At 40.5% G+C, this 20256-nt stretch overlaps 1 protein-coding gene across 2 annotated transcripts in view; it reads right to left on the bottom strand.

The window, feature by feature from the left end:
• The window catches only part of zmp:0000000755 (phosphofurin acidic cluster sorting protein 2), a 62370-nt gene that overhangs the window by 18783 nt on the left and 23331 nt on the right, over positions 1-20256 (bottom strand). For both annotated transcript variants that reach the window (XM_042501586.1, XM_042501587.1), the window contains exons 2-5: positions 18763-18850; positions 9041-9130; positions 6089-6214; positions 2172-2334 (exon numbers count right to left, since the gene is read on the bottom strand). In XM_042501586.1, coding sequence (XP_042357520.1) covers positions 2172-2334; positions 6089-6214; positions 9041-9130; positions 18763-18850 — 467 coding nt within the window. The remainder of the gene's footprint in view (positions 1-2171; positions 2335-6088; positions 6215-9040; positions 9131-18762; positions 18851-20256) is intronic.

Genomic DNA, 20256 nt, shown 5'->3' with positions numbered 1-20256 from the left:
AGCAAGCACAAAAAAAAAGAAAGAAAAAAAAAGATTAGAATACAGAAATACATGTCTAAAATGATATAACCCAGTACTTCATCTGCATGGATCCAAATTCAAAGTTTCCTACAGACACATCCTATTAAAACTTGGACTAAGAAAAAAGGCGTTTACATGGAGAATGTATGAAGTCCAAAGTCTCTTGGAGTGAAGAATGACTACAGGAAGTATTCAATCTGAGTGAAAGCAAGCCTCCCAAACTCAATATGAAATATTGCTCTTATAGTACTACTGGATGGAAAAAGATGTTAAAGGGATAGTTTGGATCTTCTTAAGTTGGACTTTATGAGGTTCTTTTCCATAGTCAAGTCTTTACCTACAGTAGGTGTTTGGAGATGGAGGCAGCACTAGCGACACAGAAGCTAAGTGATCTTCTGCTGTGGACAGGTCAGCAACAAAACCAATTTTAGCCACCTAAAAAAGTCCTACTAACAAAAAATCACTATCTGTTCATTTAAAATATTAGCAATGCTTTACCTTGCTGCAGACAGCCCTTTTCCTATGGGGAATTGAAGCTGTTATCTGTCTTTTCAAAGTCAGACTCCATTGAGGAAAACAGTGATTTACCATCCCTGAAAACAGTTGCTGCTGGTCTACTGCTGCCTCGATGAGTTTGTTTGTGCTGTCATGTGAGTTTGGCGTTTAAAAGGGTTAGTTCTTTTTCATCAGTGTCACACAATAACACTAAATAACTGATCGAGGCAGTGGGAGAGCAGCAGCTCTTGAGTTCTAAAGAGGTAAAATGACAGTATTTGTCAATGGTGGCTGGTGGCTTTGAGGAGAGCAAAGGTTAGGAGCTGAGGCTTTAAACGGCTTCCCCACCGGAATGAGCAATCTGACGGTGGCAAAGCAGAAAGATAAAGCAGTGAAAGTACTCTCCACACAGTGAAACACTTTAGAATGATATTGATTTTTTTAGGTGGCTTGAATATGTTCTGCTGCTGCCCCACTGCAGTACATTGCTTAGCTTGCATGTCAGTACTGCTGCCCCTTCTCCAAACTGGTGGGACGACAACTGCCATCTTCAGTCGGTAATACACTGACTATGTAACTAAAACCTACTTCAAAATCTCTGGCCTATCCATTTAAACATAGCAAACAGTATAATTATCTTATTATGTAAATGATGATTTCAGTATATTGTGTATTTTTCACAATTTTCAGTTTGAAGAGAAGACATTTTTCCATTTTGTGAGAATGAAGTTGTTTAATTTCCTGTCCTATTTGACACAGTTCATCAGTAATGAATTGCTTCGACTCCTTGGCAAGAATAATGAAGCGAATCTATGGCAATACAAAAACATTTTCTGTGCACATAATTAAATGCTAAATTTGCTTGCTGAAATGTAATGAAAGTCTTATTATATGCAAAAGAGATTGTAGAGCTCTTTTTGTGATCCATGTCTCACATTCTGATTAAGTTTTAATGACATTTCAGTGGTGGAAATTTTACTACTGTTTAATGTCAGATTTTATTGGTCTCAACAGCCACATTCCTAAAGAGACACATTTTACTGCCTCTTTGACAGCCAGGGACAAATCGGGTGATGGAGAATCTTTTTTTTTCCTTAGCAGCCAACTCTGACTTCCTCTTGCCTGTGAAACATCCTGTTCTATGCTCTTAGATGGGATGGGTGTTATTAAGGATCACTGCAGAGGAGAAAGATAAACATCTTTTCTTCCCTCTGAGTGACACTAGTATAATACTTGGTGCATGAGCTCATCTGTTATGTTTAAGCGGCCTCCTTAATAACATCCAGAACACAGGGGATCAGCATAGTGGGATGAAGGCGTGGAGTCCGAGCAGGGCCCAGTATTTCTCTCCGTCCAGAATTAGAACGGTGTAAGGTGATAGCCCCTAAATCTGTTCAACTCTCAAATCAACCTTACAACCATAGCTGAAGAGAATAACATATCCTTGGCTATATGTTGGGGTGGGATTAATAGAGTTTTTTTTTGTCCTCGGCTGGGAAATAGGAGCCAGGTGGAAGGAGGGAAGAGAGAGGCCTGGGCAGGGAGGGCTGGCTGCAGGGTGAGGGCTGAAATTACAGACAGGATTTGGCCGGGCAGCATGGGTACAGGTCTGTCTAACAGAGCCACGCAGGGGGACGGGAGATGGCTGTGCCCACCTGAGGTTTTAGTCTTGCGTCCAGCCTGACCGCTACCGTCCTCGTGGTCGATGGGCTGGCTGGACAGAGAGTACACGCTGATCTCCGCCACACGCACTGGTGCCTCCTTCACGTTGCTATGGAGACCCAGAATCTGTCCTCCGTCTGTCGGGTGTTGCATCACCTGGAAACAGAAAGATTAACATTGATTTTAAGAAACCATTCAAACACAAAATGGGCTCCAAACCATTTTCTAGAAGACATCTTAGTTTCATTTCTTTGCTCTCTTATTTTTTATGTTCTAATCTTATTTGCACGATAAAACCAAAGCAAAAGTACAATGAAAGATTAAAGAAAGATTGTACAGGTGAGATAAAAACTCCATGAAGGGTTATAAAGATGTCTCACCTAAATAAACTATGCAAACAGTAATGAAGACAAAACACAAACAAAAGAAAAAATAAAGCAATTTTTTAAAAAATTAAATAAACATCAGAAAAATTAAATAAAACATTACATAAGAAAATCAAACAAAATATTAAGGTAGAAAAGCTGACATGAACAGACATATCCCTATTTAGGATTTAAACACTGCAGAGAAAATCCACATACAGAAGTCTAGGCTCCACTGCTTTGTCTTACACCAAAAACATGTGCAATTTTTATCCTTAAATTAAGAAAATATAATTTATTTTGAGTGTAAACACAACGAGAATTGTTTTCAATATTGGCAGAAAGGGAGAAATATTTACCAGATGTAAGAAATAAAAAATTCATAGCTCTACACCGTGGCACCTGAGTAGGATCTGTCCCCTGTCCCTCTTGATATGTTCTTGATAATATTATCTTGAGTAAATTTGGGTTGCAACAGTATGACATTTTCACAGTACAGTAATTGTCGCAAAAAATATTGCGGTTTCACCGTATTACAGAATTATTATTATTAATATGATCAGTCAGAACAGCCCTTAAAGGAATTACAACAGGTGGGTTAGTTTTGGTTGAAAAGTCTTACTTTTGAGAATGACTGAAATAAAGGTGAGATAGTCCGTCCAGTTGCTTTTTTCTCCCTATATTGTAGATGAGTAAATGTACACAGTCTGACGATTGTCAACTTTCATATCACGGTATACCTAAAAAACAGTTTATCGCTGCAGCCCTTGAATAAATACAACACCGGATTTCATCTGTCTAAACATTCAAGTTCTCTTTATCCGAGATGCCTCTAATTCCAGCTTCTATTCATCACTCTGTAGAGTCATGTCAAAGCAGCACGGAGCACATTTTTCTTCAGCAGACAGACAGGATGGAAGAATTTTATCTCTGTCTCTTTACCGAGCCAATGCTGATACAACAGAGATTGAGAGGGCTTCTGTTACACTGCTTTCTGCTCGCAGAGATTTACACACTGATTACAAGAAGACAGCTAAGCTATCTCTAAGTAAATCTTCATTAGCACAATGCTGCTCTTCCATTCTGAGTGTCTAAAGGAGCCAAGCCAATTTGTTCGTATCACTCAGTCAAACAGTACGACACAGTTTGCATAAACTGTTTTGAAATCAGATGAGAAGGGATGAGCTTTCATTCTAAGCTCTGTCTAGGGGGTACTTTCAATATTTCACATGATTAATAGCTGTACAGGGAGTCGGCTCATTTTGCTCAAACACTGACAGGGGTGCAATCCAATGCTGCACCATGCAAAGTCCAATAAGTGACTTCCTCCCACATAATGCCCCGGCAGATTTGGAATGAGGGCATGGGAGAGTTTACTCCACAGCAGACGACAACATAATTACCCAACAGGATCCAATAATGGCCAATCTAGCTTTATTCATAGAAAGTCTGTGGGTTGTTTTGCTGCAGCGAGCACCGAAACAGCACAGCAGCTGAGTGGTGTTTTAAAATGCAATAAAGCATTAGTCTTGTTTTCAGATGTCAGTCAATTCCTGTCCTGGGGCTAGTGGTGGAAAGTCACTTTGGCTGAGCATGAATGGGCGCATCAGCTGCTGTAATTACAATCGGTGAAATGCTACCTGTGTCTCTCCAGTACGAGTAAGTGTGACGCTCAATATCTATGTCTAAATCTGGTCTTGATCTCAATTTCTCTCACGTACAAACCCAAAACTAATTATGTCCTGAACAAGGCAATTCAATTGATCGTATCTTGCTGTATAAAGCCCAATTTCCAACCCTTCGTTCACTGCAATCCATAGCTGCTCTCAAAAACTCTCCACGGTGTGAAAACACAGGAACACATTGGTTCTGCACAGTGTTGCAAGTGAATGACCCACAGAGTGTCACAATTAACAGCAGCCAGCCAATGTCAAACATGGTCTTTTGCGAAAAAGCACCAATTGTGAAATTCTGGGCCGATACTGATGTTTAAAAGAACTATTTGGCTGATAGCTGATATTGATTTTTTTTTGTTTTTTTTTTGTTGTCCTTGTTGTTTATTATCATTTTTTTTGTTATTTATTCTTCCTTTTGTGCCAGGGAAACAATAAAATCTTCATTATAAAAAAAATAGCAGTTTAAAAGTCAATAATTCTTTGGTTAAAGTATCTTTGGATGAGTAAAAATTTCAACAAAAAATAATTATGAAACAACCTAAAATATCTCATTCTTTCACATGAAAACCATATTTTAACAACTGCAAAAACATCTACAAATTTCTCCTTCAAACACATATATATGTATATACTGAAGTTTCTTGCCAAAAGCAAAATTTTAAAAGATTGAATTTGACCACATCACAAGGATGTTATAATTTACCTTTGCCCAATACTCATTTTTACTTAACAGAGCTTGAACGCGTCATAATGTAACTCAGTGCAACCTTCGTCATTTCAGAGGATGCCAATGGCAGTCAACAAGGTGAATAATGGCCAATACCGTTGTGTGGGTGATAAATCGATGTATCCCTATTTGTCTCTTTGAATCCAATACCGACATTGACAAAAGTCATCTGTAAGCAAATCAAGTGTAGCTACTTTGACAAACACTTGTCAGTAGTCCAGTGACGCCTACCATCTGCAATCGCCTCATGAGCTATAAAAGTGGAAGGGCAAAATGGTGGGTGTATGTGTATGTCTGTCTGTCTATCAGTGTGTGCTTCATTTTATGAAGTCCGATCATTCATCAGCTGCCCTTTGCCTCGTTACCACTCTCTCTACAAAATCTTGTGCAAGTATGTGAATCCATTTGGAAGTACTACGCCTTTTTGTTTTAGGCCATTTAAACTGCACCCACTAGCACCCACTGGCATGAACACAGACACACATTTAAATTTCAGCCTCCTAAGGAAAAAAAACTTTGGTCACTAAACAGTGGGGAAATGTTTGTGGACTTACTGACCGATTGATAAATAAATGAACCAATAAACCAGAGCAAGCTGTAGAGCTGCTGGTTGCAGCTAAAAATGGCATCTTCATGGCCGAGTGTCCAAACATACAGTCTGACGTAACTGCAAAGTCCCCACTGCATGACCAGCTGAGGACTGTGCTGGCAGCACTCAACATTAAATGACTCGGATCAGGACAACTAAACTTAATGGCACATCTCTACATCAAACAACCATCCACAAGTGGCATTATATCAACTTCTAGTCCATTATTTCTACATAGCATGGCTGAATGCACTGTTTCCAGAAAAGTGCATATGAAGCCAGCTCCAGATGGCCCATAATCTCGCACAGCAGTATGTGTGATGACCATGAGTCATCTGAAATGATGTGTAAGGCAGGAGGCCCTCTCTCTGGCAGACCAAGACACATTACGCAGACACTAATAGCTGTGTCAATCACAGTCAGGGAAGAGCCGAACGCAATCTCAAGGCTCCTACCAAAATGATATGTTTCTCAAGAGAAATTAAACGGCTGACAATGAAACATGAAATACAATGACTGACAGTAATGCCCCAGTTGAGGCGCTGTACGGTACCTCAGCCATATTGATAACTCCCACTGCCAAAGTTTTGTAACCCAGGATAGTTCGATTCTTGTAGCGTTTCCTCCTCTGCAGCATGATCTGCAGTCTGTTGGCATCCCTCTTCAGAAAATGGGGGTACTGAAAATAACAAACATAAAGTCAGACCAACAAAGCAGACCACATTATATTATCATCAGCCTTTAGAAAATGCAAAAACTTATTTCGACACATTGTTTTTGTTACTCTGTAAGAAAAATAATCCTGCAATGTTTACCTGCCCTGCTGAGTCTGTATTCAGCTTCTATTTCTTGAAAATAACATTTTGTCAACCATATGACAGAAATAATAAAACGAGACCGCATATATATTGTTTATTTTCAGAGTGCTTACTCAAGATTTCAGTGCCTGTCATTTTATTTGGAGGCCATAAATCCGCTTCTTCTTTCGCAACTTTTTGGGTTTGAAAAAGGTTTTTGATGCTATTTATTTTGGAGCTGTAAACTTCTGGTCAGTTGGTTGATTGACATGCTGTTGTCCAACCAGATTCTCATTGGTCAGATAATCGCTGTTGCTACTTTAAAAAGGTTGTGTGTCCACCAAAGCATTTATTTGTGAGAGAGAGTTGTTATTTACTCACATTGTTTTGCCAGAGAAACAAAAAATATCTTCATTAAAAAATGTAACTGTTTAAAAGTCAGTAATTCCTTCTTTACACTTGATGAGCACAATTTAATCATACACATTTATGAAAAAACCTTTAATATAACCTTCTTTCACATTATTTTTTAAAAATATCTTCTTCAAAAGCCTTTTTACTGTTTATTATATCACAAGTTCCTCTCCAATATCTATTTATATTGCTGCAAAAAAAAACATATATTCAAGTTTCTCAAGATTACACTTGAACACACCATGAGGATATTATAATTACCTTTGCCTAATAACCAATTTTGCTGGATAGAGCTTGAACACATCATATTTTAACTCAATGCTACCTCCATCAGCAGCCTCCAGAACATGTGGTCAGATTTATCACAATGGGTTTATTTTACTGAGTGTACCAAAAGAAATCACAGCTCAAGGCTGGATTACAAAGCTTCTGAAAAGGATATGATCACAACAGAGCTCTTGTTGGAGTGACAGGATGGCTAACGTTAGTTTCTAGGCTAACAATGGCAAGTATCTCTCTCGCATGCAGCGTTACAGAGATATTTAACGTTATGTTGTTACAGAGTTAACTTCTATAGTATCCCGTGTGTCAGATTTTTCTAATCAGTCCTGATCAACGAGTAGTGGTGAGACAGACTCGTACACGCAGCTCAGGTGGAAAACCGTTACAGTGCAAAGTTAATTTTCGGATCTAACATTGAAGATCACATTTATTTTCCACTCGAGGCATTTCACTTGCCTGAGCACAGAGTTAACTTGCTCTGGGTGAGTGTTAATGTTGAGCCGTGTATAAGGGAAAAAAACACTTTAGTTTACACACAACTCTACCAGGTAAACTGCACTCAGTGTGGATTTTTTACCCCATCAACCAATCGATTAGTTGAAGAGTACATAGAATTATCGTCGACCAAGATTTTCTTTGGTTCATTACAGACCTGATTTATTTTCAGACAAAGTCTTTTTTCTATTACTGACTTGGTGGATTTGGCATCACCTGGCAACTGCTTTTCTGTGCCGTTGATTATTGCAATAATCAGCGGCGCAGAAAAGCCAAAAATGCTAAAGCAAATGACAAATCAATGCCATCAAGACAGTTGCGGTGTTTAACCTCCTCCTGCAGTCCCTTTTACCATCTCAAACTGCCACGCTAAATTCAAATTCTCCATCAATCTGGCCCGTGAACTTTTTTGGGTGTTGACAAACAGCTTTGCTATTTCAGAAGATTTATCTGTAGTCAGAATGCTGTCTGCACTAAGAAGTGTGAACTGATGATGTAGCGATACCACACACACACACACACACTTGGTACGAGTTCATGTAAAAATACAGCCAGTCTCACTGGACGCAGATGCCAGCACTGAATCAACATGGTGGGTGTTAGATTCTGCATTTTTACTGACTCAACTATTAAAAAGCCTCTCTGTGGTCTGTCTGCTGGACTGTGTCTGAACTCCTAATGAACCTGCATCACTTCAGAACTATATTTATCTCTGAAACTTCTGAGTATTTCATCCTCACATTTGCTCTTTTCATCCGTCTTGTCTGTCTCCTCTGGAGTCATATTGTGACTCTGACTGTCAGAACCTGATCTTTACATTGATTTTTCTCGCCTTCTTCGTTCATAATATTCATACAATTAGGGCATGTAGGATCAAATTTCACAAGTTGGTTGAATTTCGCTGCTGTAATATCCTTGTCTGATACTGGCCACTCTTTGTTTTAGGTTTTACTCAACTGCAGTGTGATTTTATACAGATCTTTTGTTTCAGATTTTGCACTTTCTGGTAAAATGTGCAACTTTTCCATCTTTAAGCGTCATGTTTTTTTTTTTGCCATAACTTGCTCACTTGCCCTGGCTTAGTTCACCTTTATAGTTATCTTGCTATTCCAGCCAGCATACATTCAGTGTGTATTATTTTTCAAATGAAACTATCATAAAAAAAATAATTAAAAAAATAATCTGCTTCAGTGTCTGTGGTGATTATTATTTTCTTTACAGAGGAATGTTGCACTTGGAAAACTGCCAAACAACAGCACTTCTTGCACGTTCACACCTATTCTTGCCACCAAATAACAAGAAAAATGGTGGCACAAGCTGATATCAAACAACAGAGCCCGATTAAAGTCATACAAAATAATGCGCACATGTATAAATACACGTGGATATTTTGAACTTTACACTTGCTCAGGGTTAGGAAGGGGCACCAGTGCCGATAAAGGCTTCAACACAATCCTCCCTCTCGAATAACTGCTGTATCAGTGTGAGAATTCACAGTATAATGTCAGAGTGCTTGCCTGTAGTGAGAATGTGAGCTCCAGATCTGTCTCCATCAGTCCACTGGGTGGGAGGACGTACTCATTTGATCTCAGAAGGCGCTTAGAGCCCTGAAAGACAAAGTAGAGAAAGTTTCATTGTAAGCACATTTCGGAATGCTAAATATATTTAAAAAATACATCAGTGGCTCCATTTGGAATAAGAAAAAATCCACAAATTCCACATCATATGCTCTTTCTTAAGCCTATATCTATCAGACGACAGTGACTGAGTGTGCAAGCCCTATTTTAGATGCAGCCTGCTTCATATTCACACATTTATGCAGATTCACACCTTGAGGCAGCTCAGTACAAACAGTCCTCTACTGCTTTACTGCTTTCAAGAGAACAGTGCTACTAGAACAAGTTAAATATGGGTCAGATGTCTCCTTCTGGAACATATCAAGAGGTTTCCCAAAGTGACATGAGGACTCCAGAAGCAACAACCTAATAACAAATCTGCTTCAGCTTCAAACTCTTCGACTACATTTTAATTTTCAATGCATAACAATTTCATTGCTACATTTATGCCTTCACACTTTTCCAGCATTTTGGAAGCCTTATAAAAGGGGGATTTCACAAAAAGCTGCTTACGCCATTTTAGTCTAAAACTCTAGGGTTGTGTTTCAGCCTGGATGCATAGAGACTTTTGATAACAATGATGATGCAGACACTCAAGTTCTCTTCCCTATTTGGTCTTATCGGTCACGACATGTCAAGCTAAAACATTATAGTTGGGTCAACACACATTTTGTAATTCTATCCTTTTTGTTTAGGTAACTTACTCCTTTCCCATTGCCATGGCTTCCTCCAGGGACAGATAATGCTCCAGAGTGGTACTGCTCTGACATGTAGCTGTATTTACTTTGCAATGACTCCCAACCTGTTCACTGCGGCCTTGACCGCTTTACACTCATGTGTTACTTTCAGTAACTTTTCCACCTCATCGCAGGTCCAAGCAAAAAAATCTCTGGTCTAACTTTTCGCCATCTATGTGGCATTTTGTGTACCTCAGTGTAGAGTCCTCAGTGTAGATGAATGGTCACGTTTTATGTATTTTTAGCTGTGTTAGCGTGGATGGAGATTATTTCTAAAAAAAATATATGCTAAAATGGCAGTGTGTACAGAGACTGTTTTCATTTTAAAATGCTGTTTTGAAACAACTGACCAGGATTCTTAATTATGCCTTGGGATGAGGGATATTTGGCCCAGATGTCACTATGTGATCTGAAAATATCTTTTATATTAGGTAAGTTTATGTAGCTGCTATCACGGTGCCGCTAATCAAAACCAAATTTAGATTTTAATGCTTGCTATTCTGGTTGAGAGAGACTCATCACCTAAAGCTAATTTTGGGAGTTGGCACAAAACTTGTTTTGGCCAAACAGCACAGGGATTTAAATGCCACAGGTTGTGAAAGTCTCTTCCAAATGTACGGACACAGACACACACAGCGTCCTCACAGGACCTGTCTCAGCCCCTAGCGTGTTTCTCTTACAAGCTTCGGATTAAAGTCTATCATGTTACTCGTCAAGTTACGGTTTAATTCTTCATCTTAGTTTCTTTTTCTACCTTTTCTAATCTTGAATCGGGAGTCAGAGTGCGAATGTGAAAACAGGAACAGCTTGTCAAGTCTCGGGTTCACAAATTTAATGTCAAGCTGTGAGCGATGAAGACAGGCATCTGTTGTGTAATATATTTGGCAACACATCAACTGCTGTAAAAATTTCATAAGTTGTCAAAGCTTAGTTCAGGTGTCTGCTAAACCTGCCAACAGAATTAAGTAAGACTTGGTGAGCAGCGTGGAACAGTAAGGATATCCTGTATCTGGCTTAATACCCTCGAAACTCGTTAATAGTCCGATGCAGTGGATAGGACATTGGATCCTACTGTCATCGGAGCTGCTAAATCATGTAACAGATACCAAATGAAATGGGTGGGTGTGTGCAGAGGAATCATCACAGGATAGCAGATGGGGTTAGCTTCAAAAATGCAGTGGTGCCTCTGTAAGCACAACACATGCACAAAATATATTATTGTAAACATGGTATTTACAGTAAATGACAATGCGTGTTTAATACAAGCACAATAAAGCAGAGCAATGCATTGTGATTTCAGTTGCTTCCCTCTATTATCTGTTTTGCCAAACAACCTTTTTTCAGTGCGGTCTCACACCTGCCAACTCAGAGTGTGAAGATGACATGGGGCAGGTCAAGGAAAATCCACAGGAAGTCACAATCAGAAAAACAAGGCCAACAAACGTCCAAAGGCTCTCACTGTGTGTGAGCCACAGAAGGTCTGTCACGGCCAACAGAGATGGCATACAGTACATATCCACACTTCAAGTTATCAACTCCCTCCTCCGATCAACCCAGCAGCGTTAACAGCTGAATTGAAGGAAACAACATTGCATATGGCTTGATATATCTGGCAACACAGAACTGACACCACACCAACCTATTTAAATTTTCACTTAACATGAAAGCTCTGGGACGATTGCGTTGGTGTTAAGGCAGTCTCAAACTTACTGTCATACATTTGAGTAAGTGTTTACACCCATGCGTCTTGGGTGACACAATCATATATGGAGAGCTCTAAATCTGTCAGTTCACACGTAACATCTGAATGCATCTCCACATGCATCTCAAGTGACCACTCGTGATTGGATCTCACTTCCCTGCTCTGTATGCAAATAAACATATCATTTCATTTACCATCATATGAGACCGCTGCTGCTGGAGTGTGAGCTTCGTGCCGGGGACAGTTGGTTAATGTCCACCCGTACACAGACAGAGGGGCTAACTGTTAGCATCACACGCCTAATGCTACTTGAGCTGTCTGGTGTGAGCTTGTTAGGATCACCTGCTGAGATTTTGGCTCGTGCTAACTGGGTAGATGTTGAACTTGCCGTTCACTGGTAGGAGAGTGTTTCCAGACACAATCTTTTAGCACTGCGTCTAACTTGTGTAACGGCAGTAACAGAAGGTTTGCCTATCTGGCAGGGAGTAGGATAATCAAGGGTGTCAGTTGAGCAGGCGGTCCTTCAATGTGGCACAGGACAGATAAACTTACACACTGCTGGAAAGATTGTGGCAATATGTATCCCTCCGAATCGGGTCAGTCACTGGACTAGAGCTCTAATCTGATCATCCCATATGCATGTTGAGATCAGGTGTAAACAGGGCCTAAGAGGGTCCCAAATAGGGTTGGGCTGGTGTGAAAAATTTCAAACCATTTTGATATTAAGCCAAACACCATACTGAACCGATTTACTTAATTTTACCAGGTGACCCACACGATTCAGCAGTCAATCCTGAGTGGGATATAATGAGAGTGTCCTAAAAGAAAGCAAGTGTGTAACTATCATGAAGCATCACGCAACATCAGAGCTCTGGGTGGCATTAAATATCATCTCTGTCACTTCATGTAAACAAACCACTTAATGTCAGCTGTGCGCTGGAGATAAGACGAGAGACGTAAACATTTAAAAGATGACTGAGTAACCTCCTTGCTATCTTCCTACATTTGTAACGTTACTTTTTCAATCAGAAAACATCGACTTTATCTTAAATTACATACAAAAAAGCCAACACTAAGGAACATTAGCCCAGCTTGTTTGATAGTCCTTTACCTTAGCAGAAACTTTCAGCTTTCCTGCAATCTCCTGCCAGCCAGCTGACACTGTGTTTAGGTTTTTGAAGCGAAAAAGTAAGTTTGTAATGAATAATCCCTAATTTCAGCTACATGAATCAGCTCGTCCTGTTCCACTGTGGTGCTTTCAAAGCAAGGAACAGGTATAAATACTAACACAGCGTCCGACAAAAGTTCAGCTCACTATAGCGCATGCAGCCAGTTAGGACAGAGCTGTTTTGTGTGTTTTAAATCCAAAATGTTTCCCTACTGGTGTAGGTTTAGGCTTTTAAATAGACCAACTTTACCATGTCTCCTCTCATCAACCCCAAAAGTAAACAAAACAGGCATGACACCAGCATGCACTGTTCACCCCCTCCCTCTTCTGCTGAAATCTGATCTCTCTCATGTTACTGACACTGGCTGACAACAGCTCACACACCAGACCAGCAAAAACCGCAAAATCGACCCAACTCTACAAGACACATTAGGATACAAACTGCTTGAAGACTGTGACCATATATGTCCCAGACCACCTCCAAATTGGATGCAGTCACGCCTGTATTTAGAGCTGTCTTCTTGTGTTCTGATCACCATAGAAGCATTTTAAAACCAGGTGTAAACAGGGCCTCAGAGGGTCCTGAGTTTAATTTTTAGCCCTGGTCATTGTTCTTCACATTTCACATGTTCTGTCTGTTCTACTTAATTCAAGCACTGTTGCATCTGATGTCTCATGTGCGACCTCGACCTCCACTTTCTCTTTTCCGACATCACAAGGGAGCAGCAGGCGTTAAAGGGTGCCCTAGCTCAGCTTCTCTACTTTGAGAACACAACGCTGTGTTCTAGCGCATCTCGCAAAATATAGGAACATTTTCAAAGAACATTTACTGCAATGTCAAAAGTTTTGCATGCATGAAATAAAAACAATGCTTTGAAGAACTGAAGGGAGTATGGGAATAAGGGATATGCTGTTCGCTGGCACTTGCAAAGCATTTAGATGTAATAAGCATTTTTCTATACAGCCTCATGGCTCAATATGCTCCACTGAAGGACATGTGGACAGTACCTGGACAGTAGTCGCAGCCCTTGTGTTGTATATAAAGAACAAAGAGGGTAAATCTCTGTCTGTGTCTGACCTTGTCACTAACTCCAGCTCCACAAAGAGGCCTTGTATGCACTCTTTTCTCATGCTCAGTAGCTGGTACAATGAATCAAGGCACAAAAGCTGAGCACTCTCAAACTGCCTGACATGCATTAACAATACAGAGTCTTGGCAAGGAAAGCTTGTACTGAATGTCCTTTGCCCCCCCTCTCTCCCACCCTCTCTCCCTTGCTACAAGCTTCTCCACTGTCTTTCTGGGGCCAGATGGGGGAATGTTACAGCCCCTGTACTCTACTGAGCTCCACACGCCTGTGGGAAAAGTTCAACTTTACACTTCTTCTCAAGGTTACTTTTTTGGATGAAATCTCTAAATTGGCTCTCCTGTTTGCTGCGGAGACAGGATGAGATTTGGGGTGAGGACAAGAACTCAATGTGCAATTGCAATAAAGAGGTTTTAAAGGTGTTTTGAGGCCTCTGCTTTTACCCAACACACATCTCCACACACACACACACACACACACACACAATTGGATTATGTCTGAGTGAACGGCAAATGAAAGCGCTTCGGACAGCAGTTTGCACAGAAATGAGAATTGCACGTCTTTTCTACCATAATCCATCTGACATCAATGTCTGGCTACTACCTCACGAGGCAGCGCCACACAGGGTACAAACTGCACAATCATGTAGTGCATGTACAGAAGCATATCACACATCTTAACCCAATGTGCAAAAAATGTAGCAGAGGGTTGTCTGAGGCGGCCTCAGCTACTTGAAGTGACCCAGCGGTCTCCAGGGAGAGAGACAGAAGACTATCTCCAAGGGAACACAAAGCCTCCTGCAGACTAAACGGCAATCTCATCATCCCTACTGCTGTGGCTTTGGGAGACCATCCAAATGGTTAGCAGTTACAGGGGCTGTGTGTGTGCACGCGGGCCACTTAACCTGATGAAACCCAGAGAGAGAAAAGAGACGGTCACTGTATGCCAAACAGAGAGGCGATGACATGCAGTAATGAGGCTTTGTCATTCACTCTCTGAAAACAAAACCCTCTTATTCCTCTGTCATCTTCTCCAACTGTCTCTTTATCCCCTCAGCGACTGTGTTCTCCCTAACCAAACCTGCTGGAAATTGCATTTAATGCTCCAGTTCCGGAGCTGTGGTGAACAGAGCTTTGCGCGGCTGTCCTCCGGGCGGCTCAACAGAAATGGAGAGATTTCACGCTCTGGAGACAACGTAGCTCATGGATAAAGCCACACTTGGTTGGTTGCTTTCTCCTTCAGGATGACAGTAAAGGGGAGATGATTTGTTTCTCTTTAAATAGAATCGCCCAGTGCTGCTTAAAATTTCAATTAAATTTCAAAATGAGGGGGACAATATTGAGAGTGGGAAAGAAAAATGGTCAATTACTGAGGCATGAAAGCAGAGAACTGCAACTATAGAAACAGCGAAGATGATCCAGAAGAATTTTAAGTTTGAGGGCTCTGAGCCAAACTGTGTAACAGCTATACAAGTTGTAAAGACTTAATTTTATTACAGGTATTATATTAAAAACATGTAGATACTGCACTCTGTGTTTGGATAATAACGTGCAGAGGAAACAGCAGTATCTACGAAAGAAGTGAGCTGCGCATTCCTGTGTCCATTTAAGGCAGTTTGTAGGGTTAAGCTATATACTTGGATTAAATCAGTACCTGATACGAATAATGTCCTTTTTATGTGTATGCATGTCATCTGAGAAAAATTTGTCAATATCCGTACTTGTGAAGGAAAATCCTAATTTGGGTAGCTGTCAATTCTAAGGCTGTTCTGTAAATAGTTTTCTAATAAATAGTATGGCAATTTCTGACCAACCCATATCAGTTTTAGCAGTATTATAACCTATTTCCAGTTAAGGCCACACTCACTTCGGACTTGAACTCTACCCATTCTGAGTACGGATAAGGATACAGATCATTTATTTGGTTAATCGGATACATACACTGGTTTACTCGCTCATCCCTTGTGAGTAGTTTTTTTTATAAATAAATTCATATTAATCTAAATAAATTTCAATATGTGAACTAGTTTATCTGGCGCTAATTTTTTCCCCAATATGATGTGATTTGGCTTCTGCCTCATTTATGTAGTACTTAATTACTTAAAATGTTGGAGCATCAAAATAAAGGTACAGACGTGGACAAATTTGTTGGTACCCTTACAGCTCACTGAAACAATGTTTCATTGCTCCTGAAAACTGATCGAGTTAAAAGCAATTGTCTCATGTTCCTGTGTTCCTTGGGTATGTCACAGAGTAAAGTTTGTTAGTAAATGCCGATTTTCATTAATATGGAATTAACAATAATGGATGCCAATTACTTTTATTAGTGTCAAGTTATTTCAGAGAAAATTGTGGGTTCTTCTATTTTCATGGAAGGGTACCAACAAATTTGTCCACGTCTGTAAGTTAGCTGTAGCTAAGGCTAGCTCACCATCTAAACTAAACAAGCTATGATGGCAGTGCAATCAAAATATATTCTATAATTTTGGTAAGGTGTAGGAAAAAAATCAAATTTTAGTCTTAGCTCAAGTGTGACCAAATATGTAGTTGCTGTGTTTCGGCTTTGTAGGACAGTATGTTGGTAATTGCTCTTGCCGATGTTCTTGTTATCTCATGATTTATTATTTAAACATTTGCCCGACACTCACGCATATCATAATCTACTGCTGGGAATTGTTATACACTGTTGGTATAAACAGTTCCTTGTGCGGATGAATCAAACATGCTGGGTACACAGTGTCAGACATGACACAGTTGGCACATTCCTACTTAGGCGTAGGCACAACCCCGAGTAGGAGTTTGTGCAGCGGAAAAGGAGAGGTTAAAGCATCTGCAAAATACAGCACTGGGCAAAGGCTACATAACAAGATTCTCTCTGATGTGTGGGTAATATCAAAGCTTTTGCTCAGACTTCTTTTAATGTAGCACTGGATCTTTCATGTACAAGTTACAGACAAAGTTGGCTCCCTCTTCTCTTTTTGCTTTTAGGTGAATCTGATTCTCAAAATCTCTTCTGTGTGGATTTTCTGGGCGACTGCAGTCAAGACAGTTTGAATGACTTTTCCTTTTGAGAATTATTTCCACATGGCCACCTCAGGGCAGTGTGTCTGTGTACACTTAAGGTGCACTCACTGGTCTTAGTTCTCCCTCAGAAGCAGTGGACCATCATCTTTACAACCGCTACCAGGCTTACTGCTGAGTGTGTCTTTTCAAACTGTTAGGCCTGTCTGCGCACTAAACACAGAGTTCCAACACTCCACCATGAGAGACGAGTCTGTGGCTACAGTCACGCTGTAAGTCTTTGCACTCAATTCAGATTTATTGCTCAGATCCGATTTTTTGTTTTGCTGTTTACAGTACTTTTTAATGTGTCTGACATCAGATTCCAGTGTGCAGTGATCACAGTCCTACAACTGTGTTAGTACATGATAATGAAGACGAATATGAGGAAAAAGAGGGACACATTCAATTATGGCTTTTTGTGGAAGGAAAAAAAAAAAAAGACCAATACTTTTGTACAGAGACCGAGGGCCCAGTGCAAAAAAAATGAGACCTATATCTGATTTAGGACAACAAATAAAAGTGTTCCAAATTTAATTTGGACAAATAAGACTTCATGTGATTTGTGATGCTCATACTATTAGGAAAAAAAACAGATCTGAGTCATATTTGAAAAAAAAAAAAAAAAAATCTTATTTTGGCTATTTCGCCTGCAGTGTGAACGTAACCTATGATCTTGTCAGTCAGGGTGCAGTATATTGCACACCATTTTACCAGGGGTGTCAGGTTTCATGATTATGATGCCCTTTATTTGAGCCCTATATTGTGTTTCTTTTTCTTTTGCCGTATTTCACACTGACTGACACACACACACACACACACACACACACACACACACACACACACACACACACAAATGGGTACGAGTGCACAGATGGGGGCGGGGCATTCACATGTTACAACAACCTCTTAAACTCTCTGCCAAAAATATGTCAGTCAAACAAGACATTATTCCAAGAAGGAGATTGGCTGTTCCGCCTCTCCAAAAAGCTCACTTTAAGTTCTAGGTATACTTTGAAATCCATACAAAGGATGTGGTAATCATTGAATGTGTTGCTCCAGTGACGGCTAGGAGAAAACACAACTGACCTCAGCTCATCTCCTCGCTTCAGTTCTCATTCTGCTACTCAGCAGTGAAGAAGGATTAGGTTGTAACTCAAGCAAACATGTAAGCTAGTTTAGTGAGCTACAAGGCTACAGTATGGTTAAATAACTGGGTTGTGTGTACACACACACACACACACACACAAACACACACAAAACCAGATGGTCACACATTTAAGTGTACTTTCCCTTTCTATTTCCCTTCTTACCAGCCAATTGCTAGTCTTTGCTATTAATTATATAGATTTTGCCATATCTATAAATTACATTATTGGTAAGACCTAAAATGTCAAGTCACGTGATTTAAAAAAACGATCCTCTGGCATTTAAAATCATAGGAACTATGACTACCACACAAAAATGTAAAAGATAAATCAATCTTTAGACTCTTCAGAACATGTTAGACCTGCACCTGCCCACTCGTAGTCACAAAAATGCATTACCAATCAATGTAAGATGCACAATCCATCTTAAGGTGCTAATGCTCTTGCTTAAAGTGCTAATGCTAGTCTGTCATTTAAAGCACCTGAGTGGATGTGACTCACTGGAGCTTCCTGTGCAGCCAAGGAGGTTTTTATCAATCGGCAGGATTAGTAGAATTTCTTATCATCGTGGAGGTTTTGTGATTACATTCAACAGAGCACAGTCAGTCACGGCAAAGAATTGAGAGACAGTGAGCCACAGACTCAGGAGTCTGACACATTGCAATTAAATGCTTTGCAACTGAGCCTGCTCCTCGCATCACACATGGGAGATTAACCCACCCACCTGTATTTTGACAGCTATTGACAGGGAGTTCAGCTCTTTATCCAGTTCTTTGAGGACGACCAGCTTTTTCAGTGTGAGGCTGCAGAGCCTGTGGGAGAGAGAAAGAACAAGGGAGGGGAGAGAACAGATTAGTGTCAGGGCTAACACAGTGTGAGCACACCTTCATGACAGGCCAACAAAGCAGCACTCACTTCAGTTTATTTCTACTTGTGTCTTTATTCTTTCTTTGGTCAGCAGATGTAATGACAACAACAAGCAGCATCCAGGAATCATCGACGGCTGCCAAGAAAGTGAGAGAGCAACCGGCAGCGTAACTCTAATCAAATCCTATTCTTGTCAGCTTTGTGTCCCTCATCATCAAGGAAAAATCTAAGACTTGTTGTGAAGAGGTAGCGCATCAAAGTCCTATTAAATCAGGATTCCTGTTGTCGGCTTTATGGGTGAATTCTTAGTGGAAGGTGACGTGACACAGATGCTGTGACAAGATTTTTACGTGCAGTAAAATGTCTTCAGTCAGAATAATACTACACATTGCAGCGTTTCCCCTACAATGTTACAGGCCTGGTGTACTGTCAGGCCAACGAGACCCCGCACCACGCCTAAATGTTTGAGAGGCTTACATAGGACGGCGAAGCACACTGTACACAAGTCATGACCCACCCTGCTCTGATTGGCTAGTATTCTGTGCCTTTGTTGGTTAGATTTAGTTTTAAGAGTGGCGTGGCACCTTTAGATACAGGGCAGTGTGTGTATGTGTGAGTGTGGTGTGAGTGGTCGAGTGAAAGCGTGCAAGCCGGTGATACAAGTGTCAGTGAATGCATCGGAGGAGAGCAGAGAAACAGGTGTTCACTCAGCAGTAAAGGTGGTCATCTTAGCAGTAAATGTGCAGTTTAAGTCACAGTTTTCAGTTAATAAATTCTGCTGCTTCTCAGGACCAAGTGCAGCTCCTGTGTGTCGCTTTCCAGCTGCTGGTTAAAGTGAAGGGAGTTAACCCCGAAGTTACTTCGGCTGTGCTCGCTGACAACGGTCGGGGAGCTGAAGCAGGAATGGTTAATGATTGGTTAGGTTCAGGGTAACAATATTAGGCAAGCCAATCAGACAGAGAGGAGGGCGGGTCATGCCTTTGCCACCATGAGATTGCCTCGCGGGAAGTCACAGACACAACGGCAGCAAATCACGTTAATTTTAGAAAATAAAACACCCTGTGCAGATATTTGTGCCTCACAGAATGTCGTACTCCACACTTATAAAGTTCATAATCCATTCTGAGAGATATTTGTACCTAGACTCCACATTTAACTACATTTATACAGGCACAATGCCTTTACCTGACAGAATGACCTACTCAGTATCTAATCAGGTAGTAGTCCGTTCTGATAGATACAGTATCTGCACCTGACAAAATGACCCATTCTGCATTGAAATGAACACAAAGGTTTACGTGACTGACTGCTATCTGTTCATTATAACAATTAGAAACATATTCTAATGCCT

The sequence above is a fragment of the Plectropomus leopardus genome, chromosome 15 (assembly GCF_008729295.1).
Source record: "Plectropomus leopardus isolate mb chromosome 15, YSFRI_Pleo_2.0, whole genome shotgun sequence".
Classification (NCBI taxonomy): Eukaryota; Metazoa; Chordata; class Actinopteri; order Perciformes; family Serranidae; genus Plectropomus; species Plectropomus leopardus.
This window is presented reverse-complemented; position numbering and strand designations above follow the sequence as displayed.